This window comes from Brachyhypopomus gauderio, chromosome 5, assembly GCF_052324685.1.
Source record: "Brachyhypopomus gauderio isolate BG-103 chromosome 5, BGAUD_0.2, whole genome shotgun sequence".
Taxonomy (NCBI): domain Eukaryota; kingdom Metazoa; phylum Chordata; class Actinopteri; order Gymnotiformes; family Hypopomidae; genus Brachyhypopomus; species Brachyhypopomus gauderio.
In genome coordinates, this window is record NC_135215.1 from 35,011,149 (window position 1) to 35,021,148 (window position 10,000).

The 10,000-nt window shown below is 50.0% G+C and overlaps 1 protein-coding gene across 1 annotated transcript in view; it reads left to right on the forward strand.

The window, feature by feature from the left end:
* The window catches only part of otud7a (OTU deubiquitinase 7A), a 62,947-nt gene that overhangs the window by 36,589 nt on the left and 16,358 nt on the right, over positions 1–10,000 (forward strand). Inside the window, 1 exon segment of the mRNA XM_077007480.1 lies at positions 9,836–10,000. This exon segment is cut by the window's right edge and continues 18 nt beyond it. Coding sequence (XP_076863595.1) covers positions 9,836–10,000 — 165 coding nt within the window.

The following is a 10,000-nucleotide window of genomic DNA, read 5'->3' on the forward strand; positions in this document are numbered from 1 at the left end:
GTTTGTCTGCAACAGATGTTTTTTAAAGTCATTCTGGATGGAGCGTGTGGCGCTCATTAAAGGCGGAAAGATGGGCTGTCTTGAATGATATCTGAAAGAGATGGTAATGAGATGATAATGAAGTTAATAATTAATAAGAGATGCTGGGCAACAAGGAAGCTTTATAATAGTCCGGCCTTCACTAAGTTAATTATGCAAATGAACAGCCCAGAGACTTCTGATCATGTCTGATTCTGAACATGTGAGCGGGTCTGAATCTGTGGATGTCCCCAGGGCGTGGTGGCTCACCCAGGCCCACCGAGGGAAGGCGGTGGGTTTGTTTTGTGAGTGGCATCAGGGAGGGTCCACCACGCCGGGGCGGTGGGCTGATTTAGGACCCCAGTCACAGCTTTACAAGCATGCTCACTGGGGAGGGCTTTGTGCCCGCTCAGTGGGGCTCACTGAGTAGTGGAGAAGTGCTGGGACTAGCACAGAAATCATGGCCTCTCAAGAAGAGACAGGACAGAGAAATATATCCCCATTTAAAGGACAGAGAAGGAGAGAGAGAGGAAAGAGGGAGGAAATGGGGAGAGAGGGGAGGGAAGAGAGATGTCCTAGAAGAAAAGGTAAAGAGAGTGGTAGAGCTCACATCTCTGAGAACTGGCCAGCAGGTCCAACCTTCTCCAGGTCTCATTCCTCCACTTGTGACAGTGTTCCCTTCATGTTCTAGCAAAGCTCCTCCAAGGTTCCTGGATGTCCCTGCCCTGCCTGTGGTGAGAGACAACGAGGGTTCACACACACCTGCTTCGATTAGAAGTTCTCCAGAAGCCCTCTGGCTGTGAGTGCTGCTGGTTAGCTGTTCTGTTTGGAACCCGACGTCACTTCATTGTACTGCGTTACTCGTCCAAACCCCCATGAATCGAATCACTTTTGGGCTGTTCTGATGAGCTCACAATCAAACGCCTTGATTTTTTGCGCGATTCTGACCTGAGCAGCTCACTGATGGCGCGGGCCACGTGCACGAACCCCCTTCAGACAAAATGTTCAGCGCGTCCACACGCTGCCGTGCAGCCTGCGAGCTCTGCTCATATTTGGATGAGTGAGGGGCGTGGTCCCCGTGATTTAAAGCACAGTGCTGTAGAAGGCAGAGCAGCTTGCACTCTGGGTAAAGTACTGGGGGGGGGGGGAATCTTCCTTACTCAGCTGTTTACTGTCTACCTCTCATCTCCTCCACTATCACCGCTGTGCTGGAGTGCTTTAAAAGCCCTCTCAGGAGCCCACACGTTAATGCTGGCTGCTCTTAAAACCCTCTGAGATGAGGTCACCCTGTTCCAGGGATGGCCTCCTTCTGAAAGGCTCTGGACTAAGAGAAGTTCTAGACCTGAGATCAGACCAGCACACAAGACAAGAGAGAGCAGTGAAGTCACTGGCCATGAAGAATGTACACAGAGGGATCTTGGGAGAGAAAAGGATCAAATGTGATGTCTCTTCTGTGGGGGGAGGGTTGGGCGTCTGCACCTTTTGAGCCATAATATCATAACAGCATGAATACAGAGTTACATAGAATACATTTTTGTTGTTGTTTTGCATTTTATATCGAATGTCTGGTATGTAAGTAGAAAATTAGATTTTGACGTTGTGATGTATTTCAGCCTGTTCATTGACTGTTCAGCTCCATTATTATTATTTTTTTAAAAGGTTGGCTATGTATTATTGCTGTGTACACATAAATATGGTTTATAAAGACCATCCTGCATTGTAAACCACTTTGGGAGATGTTTCTTCTCTAGATGTGACACTGTGCTTTGGCTGGTCTTTGAGCGGTCTGCTGCTCATTCCCATAATCCTGTGCGTGCTGCTGCCCTGAAGTGAGTCGTGCGGGGGAGGGGCCCTGGCCTTTCTGCTGGTCCGCCACGCTTCCCTTCTCAGTACTGGCAATTTGCTAATGGGCTTTTAACGAGCCTCACTGCTGTATTTGAGAGTGAAGACAACAAGCTCTCCTTTACCAATCAAATTCAGGAATGAAACATCTATACTATCACAGCAGGAGGTGACTGAATTCAGTGAGAGTCAGACTCAGGACGAATACCTCCGCGCTGAACTCCACGCCAGAGTGTCAGAAGTGGCCGGACGTGGACTCCGCCATGCTTAGGCTGGCCTGCACATTAATGTCTGAGGTAAAATGATGAGGTCTCCGCACACCGAGCTCATGGAATCGATTGGATCCCACACGGCAAGTGAACTGTGTTGCTCTGAGCTGCTTCTAAGAAGATGGAAGTATTGTTATTATCAAGTGCACTCACTTACTGAAAGCTGCAGAGGATTGAGTATAAATAACACATGTGGAAGGCCATATGAAATTGTTTTGCTGTCTTGCAACACAATGCATGTATAGAGAGACAGAGTGAGACAGAGAGAGAGAGAGAAAGAGAGAGAGAGAGAGAGAGAGAGAGAGAGAGAGAGAGAGAGAGTTTGTGGAGTAAGTCTAGAACAACAGAGCTTTATCTCAAGGGGTGAGCCCCATGTCTTCATCTCCCTAGCCTATACAATCCTACACACCCTATACATTATGCATCCTACACAATCATGTAATCCATGGTTATTTATGCAGCATCCACGCTGGTTTCAGGGCCATTCAGTGCTGCTTACAGGGCCCACATGATTCTGGCGAGTGGCTGGCTCACGGGTGTGTGTACGCATGTGCGCTTGTGTGTCAGTCTTGATTCTGATGGGGCCGGGATGTTGGGGTCTGCGCTACAAGGGAGGTGTCCTTCACTATAACCGTCACTTTCAGTTTTGACTTTGGTATAATCAGTCTTGATTTGACACCCAAAACTCACACGTGAGATAGATGGATGATGTTAGTACTCTCCAGCACACCAGTCACCAACACACCAGTCACCAACACACCAGTCACCAACACACCAGTCTCCAACACACCAGTCTCCAGCACACCAGTCTCCAACACACCAGTCACCAACACACCAGTCTCCAACACACCAGTCACCAACACACCAGTCACCAACACACCAGTCTCCAACACACCAGTCACCAACACACCAGTCTCCAGCACACCAGTCACCAACACACCAGTCACCAACACACCAGTCTCCAACACACCAGTCACCAACACACCAGTCTCCAACACACCAGTCTCCAACACACCAGTCACCAACACACCAGTCACCAACACACCAGTCTCCAACACACCAGTCTCCAACACACCAGTCTCCAGCACACCAGTCACCAACACACCAGTCTCCAACACACCAGTCACCAACACACCAGTCACCAACACACCAGTCACCAACACACCAGTCTCCAGCACACCAGTCACCAACACACCAGTCTCCAACACACCAGTCACCAACACACCAGTCTCCAGCACACCAGTCACCAACACACCAGTCACCAACACACCAGTCTCCAACACACCAGTCACCAACACACCAGTCTCCAACACACCAGTCTCCAACACACCAGTCACCAACACACCAGTCACCAACACACCAGTCTCCAACACACCAGTCTCCAACACACCAGTCTCCAGCACACCAGTCACCAACACACCAGTCTCCAACACACCAGTCACCAACACACCAGTCACCAACACACCAGTCTCCAACACACCAGTCACCAACACACCAGTCTCCAGCACACCAGTCACCAACACACCAGTCACCAACACACCAGTCACCAACACACCAGTCACCAACACACCAGTCTCCAGCACACCAGTCTCCAGCACACCAGTCACCAACACACCAGTCTCCAACACACCAGTCACCAACACACCAGTCTCCAACACACCAGTCACCAACACACCAGTCACCAACACACCAGTCTCCAACACACCAGTCTCCAACACACCAGTCTCCAGCACACCAGTCACCAACACACCAGTCTCCAACACACCAGTCTCCAGCACACCAGTCACCAACACACCAGTCACCAACACACCAGTCACCAACACACCAGTCTCCAACACACCAGTCACCAACACACCAGTCTCCAACACACCAGTCACCAACACACCAGTCTCCAACACACCAGTCTCCAACACACCAGTCACCAACACACCAGTCACCAACACACCAGTCTCCAACACACCAGTCTCCAACACACCAGTCACCAACACACCAGTCACCAACACACCAGTCTCCAACACACCAGTCACCAACACACCAGTCACCAACACACCAGTCTCCAACACACCAGTCACCAACACACCAGTCTCCAGCACACCAGTCACCAACACACCAGTCACCAACACACCAGTCTCCAACACACCAGTCTCCAACACACCAGTCTCCAACACACCAGTCACCAACACACCAGTCACCAACACACCAGTCTCCAACACACCAGTCACCAACACACCAGTCACCAACACACCAGTCTCCAACACACCAGTCACCAACACACCAGTCTCCAGCACACCAGTCACCAACACACCAGTCACCAACACACCAGTCACCAACACACCAGTCACCAACACACCAGTCTCCAGCACACCAGTCTCCAGCACACCAGTCACCAACACACCAGTCTCCAACACACCAGTCACCAACACACCAGTCACCAACACACCAGTCTCCAACACACCAGTCACCAACACACCAGTCTCCAGCACACCAGTCACCAACACACCAGTCACCAACACACCAGTCTCCAACACACCAGTCACCAACACACCAGTCTCCAACACACCAGTCTCCAACACACCAGTCACCAACACACCAGTCACCAACACACCAGTCTCCAACACACCAGTCTCCAACACACCAGTCTCCAGCACACCAGTCACCAACACACCAGTCTCCAACACACCAGTCACCAACACACCAGTCACCAACACACCAGTCACCAACACACCAGTCTCCAGCACACCAGTCACCAACACACCAGTCTCCAACACACCAGTCACCAACACACCAGTCTCCAGCACACCAGTCACCAACACACCAGTCACCAACACACCAGTCTCCAACACACCAGTCACCAACACACCAGTCTCCAACACACCAGTCTCCAACACACCAGTCACCAACACACCAGTCACCAACACACCAGTCTCCAACACACCAGTCTCCAACACACCAGTCTCCAGCACACCAGTCACCAACACACCAGTCTCCAACACACCAGTCACCAACACACCAGTCACCAACACACCAGTCTCCAACACACCAGTCACCAACACACCAGTCTCCAGCACACCAGTCACCAACACACCAGTCACCAACACACCAGTCACCAACACACCAGTCTCCAGCACACCAGTCTCCAGCACACCAGTCACCAACACACCAGTCTCCAACACACCAGTCACCAACACACCAGTCTCCAACACACCAGTCACCAACACACCAGTCACCAACACACCAGTCTCCAACACACCAGTCTCCAACACACCAGTCTCCAGCACACCAGTCACCAACACACCAGTCTCCAACACACCAGTCTCCAGCACACCAGTCACCAACACACCAGTCACCAACACACCAGTCACCAACACACCAGTCTCCAACACACCAGTCACCAACACACCAGTCTCCAACACACCAGTCACCAACACACCAGTCTCCAACACACCAGTCTCCAACACACCAGTCACCAACACACCAGTCACCAACACACCAGTCTCCAACACACCAGTCTCCAACACACCAGTCACCAACACACCAGTCTCCAACACACCAGTCACCAACACACCAGTCACCAACACACCAGTCTCCAACACACCAGTCACCAACACACCAGTCACCAACACACCAGTCTCCAACACACCAGTCTCCAACACACCAGTCTCCAACACACCAGTCACCAACACACCAGTCACCAACACACCAGTCTCCAACACACCAGTCTCCAACACACCAGTCTCCAACACACCAGTCACCAACACACCAGTCACCAACACACCAGTCTCCAACACACCAGTCACCAACACACCAGTCACCAACACACCAGTCACCAACACACCAGTCTCCAACACACCAGTCACCAACACACCAGTCTCCAGCACACCAGTCACCAACACACCAGTCACCAACACACCAGTCACCAACACACCAGTCTCCAACACACCAGTCTCCAGCACACCAGTCACCAACACACCAGTCTCCAACACACCAGTCACCAACACACCAGTCTCCAGCACACCAGTCACCAACACACCAGTCACCAACACACCAGTCACCAACACACCAGTCACCAACACACCAGTCTCCAGCACACCAGTCTCCAGCACACCAGTCACCAACACACCAGTCTCCAACACACCAGTCTCCAACACACCAGTCTCCAACACACCAGTCACCAACACACCAGTCTCCAACACACCAGTCTCCAACACACCAGTCACCAACACACCAGTCACCAACACACCAGTCACCAACACACCAGTCACCAACACACCAGTCTCCAGCACACCAGTCACCAACACACCAGTCACCAACACACCAGTCACCAACACACCAGTCTCCAACACACCAGTCTCCAGCACACCAGTCACCAACACACCAGTCACCAACACACCAGTCACCAACACACCAGTCTCCAACACACCAGTCACCAACACACCAGTCTCCAACACACCAGTCACCAACACACCAGTCTCCAGCACACCAGTCACCAACACACCAGTCTCCAACACACCAGTCTCCAGCACACCAGTCACCAACACACCAGTCTCCAGCACACCAGTCTCCAACACACCAGTCTCCAACACACCAGTCACCAACACACCAGTCACCAACACACCAGTCACCAACACACCAGTCTCCAACACACCAGTCTCCAGCACACCAGTCACCAACACACCAGTCTCCAGCACACCAGTCACCAACACACCAGTCACCAACACACCAGTCTCCAGCCAGCCATGGGCAGTAATCAGCTTGGAGATCTTCTCCCTACTGCAACTCTCTCTGCGGGTTTGGGGGGGGGGGGGGGGGGGGGGGGGGGGGGGTCTGGGGACATCGCCACACTGACAGGCCAACCGAGCGTGACACTGTAAGGATGTGTCCATGGGGGCACCCCTCCACCACTCCTCCACCACTCCTCCACCCCTCCTCCACCCCTCCTCCACCACTCCTCCACCCCTCCACCACTCTGTCCTGCTCAGTACTTCAATATGCTGGAGAGCATTTGGGCCCGATGCTTTAGCGCCTCCAGCGCGGGGTTAAGGGGTGGAGGAGGTGGGGTATTGGGGTGGGGGAGGTGGGGGTAAGGGGTGGGGGAGGTGGGGTATTGGGGTTAGGGTGAGGGTGATCATTCTGCTGTGTTTTTTGTTGTTGTTTGTTTGTTTGAATGAGGTCTGGGGTTTGGCTAGCTTGAGAGAGCCAGATTACACACACATAATAGTAAATGCTCACTGGCAAACTTCTTTTATGGTGTTCCACAAAGGCTATATCAGAGCATGTGACTAAATATAAGATGTGTGGTGCCCTCTAGAGGACTCCAGAAATGCTGCAGTTGTTTTGGGACTGGTAAAGGAGTCTTTCGCACAAAAACATTACATTTGCTCCATCATGCAGTGGAAGATTTGCTTGGCACACTGATAACTAGCAGCTTATGTGACTTATTTCTCATACTATCATTTTTCTTGATTTATTGTCCATTAGACTATGAAGTAAAAAAAGACTGTATTTGTCACTGAATAATGAAGCCTTCAGTGAATAAAATGAAGCTTAATCATTTGATAAATGAGAAATGCAAAGGTTAATTACTAAAGAGAGGTCTTACTGAAGGAACTGTGAAGGTCTTTGAGCTAGTCTGAGCTGAACTCTAAGAGGCTTCACCTTCTAATAAACCCTCTGCATGGGCAGTACAACCTCAAACCAAAGGTCACTTCAGTTATTTTTTACTTCCCATAGCAGGAAACTATTCTATTTAGAAGCTATTTATAATCTGTTCAGGTTTCTATTAGAATCAAGACAGAGTCTATCGATAGTTTATACAAACCCAAGCTGACACAATGCAGTAATATTGGTAATCATTTGAATTACAGTAAAATAAAATATTTAAAGTTTAAAATGTTTGGCTGGCTGAAGGATACAGGAGTCCAGAAAGGTGATGGGGTTTGCTTGGACAGATCTCCTGGTTTCTCCCGTCTGCTCCGTCCAGGCTGAGGGTGGAGAGTGTGTAGTCAGGCAGAGAGAAGAAAGCTGTCTTCTCCTCATGGATGGATGAGTGAAACCACGTAATTGAGTGTGGGCTAGTCAGACTGTCAGGTTTTCTACTAGCTCTCTGTCTCAAGAAGGCCAACATACACATATGCGCGCAAGCACACACACATGCGCGCACACACACACACACACACACACACACACACACACACCGACTCACTCACACACAGACAGACATGGAGTTCACAGGACACAGAATTCTAACAGATTTATTAGACCTCCTTGTGTGAGTCTCATGGTGATGGGCTGTTTGTGAAGTGTCTCTCCACAGCCGTGTAGTGGGGAAGCTTGAAGGCTATAATAAGAGTTAGTTCTGACCCGCTTCTCCCTTTCCTGGAAGCTCTTTCTGTCACTAAGATAAGGAGGCAGCTGGAGAAAGAGGGAGCAGCTGTGTGTGTGTGTGTGTGTGTGTGTGTGTGTGTGGGTGTGTGTGTGTGTGTGTGTGTGTGTGTGTGTGTGTGTGTGTGTGTGTGTGTTTGTCGAGCCATCTAGAGGTAACTGTCACTTCCCATTAGGCCTGCTATCTTGCTGCTGGTCTTCTTCCTCTCTCTCCTCCACTTCCTCCTCATCCTCACTGAACTCCTTGTTTCTCACCTCTCCACTAAATGTGAGTGAGAGTCTGTAGCTCTTGACTGCTGGAGTAAACTCTCACATATATATATATGTGTATTCTTTCTGGCGTGGATGGTTGAAGCAAACTCTCCCATGTATACCACCGATCTGGTCTTGTCAAGCAGCGTGTGTTTATGTAGGCGTTCATGTGCAGTACGGCAGCACAGACCCATTACCGGTGAAAAGCGGTGAGTGTTTCTCACCGGTGAAAAGGGTGTGTTGTGAAGCAGAGCTCTGCCGGGTGGAGAGTCACGGCCCTCTGAGGGGTTCAGGCTCCCCTTGGAGGCCTGTGTCACTGGGATGAGACCAATGTCCTTCTGGGAGTTGGCTGTGTTTGTTCAAACAACTTCCAAAATGGCTCCCAGACATAACGACTACATTTTTTCACTGTGTATTATTGTAAAATAGCTCTGAGAGGGTTCCTCTCAGACAAAATGATGTACCGGTATTCATTTAGTTTATATAATCATATTATGAGGCATACAGAAGACACTACATAATCTGATTTCTTGTAAGGCAAATCAAACTCTATTGCTTTATGTGGATAACATTTTCTTACGAAACATTTTCTTATGAATTATTGGCATAGGTGTTTTTGTGAAAGGGCCACTGTTAGTTTTTCTGTGTGTTACATCAGCAAATGCAGTTCTACAGACATTTTTATTTTATTCAATTGTTATAATTATTCGGTTTCAAGTCACTTAACTGCAGCCTTTGGTCATAGGTTCACGTAGGTCTCACGCATGTCTGGCACATCAGTGACTGCTGGTCACCTTCTGTTTCGAATACACTGGTCATCTCCTGTGTGTCAACAGTGTGGCTTCATAAAGAATTAAAATGTGCTCTCTTCTCTCATGTTTGCATGAATACATTAAATATATTTTGCCTTAGAGAATATTCTCCCAAATGTCATATTTCTCTCTCTCTCTCTCTCTCTCTCTCTTCTCTCTCTCTCTCTCTCTCTCTCTCTCTCTCTCTCTCTCTCTCTCTCTCTCTCTCTCTCTCTCTCTCTCTCTCTCTCTCTCTCTCTCTCTCTCTCTCTCTCTGTGAAGGTAAAAACTGGGACCTGTGTGCTGCTCTAAGTGACTATGAGCAGTTACGACAGGTCCACACTGCCAACCTGCCCCAGGTGTTCAACGAGGGTCGGTACTGCAAACAGCGGGAGCGCAGTGGAACCCCTCAGCACCTCAGCAAACTGGACCAGTGCCTGCAGAGGC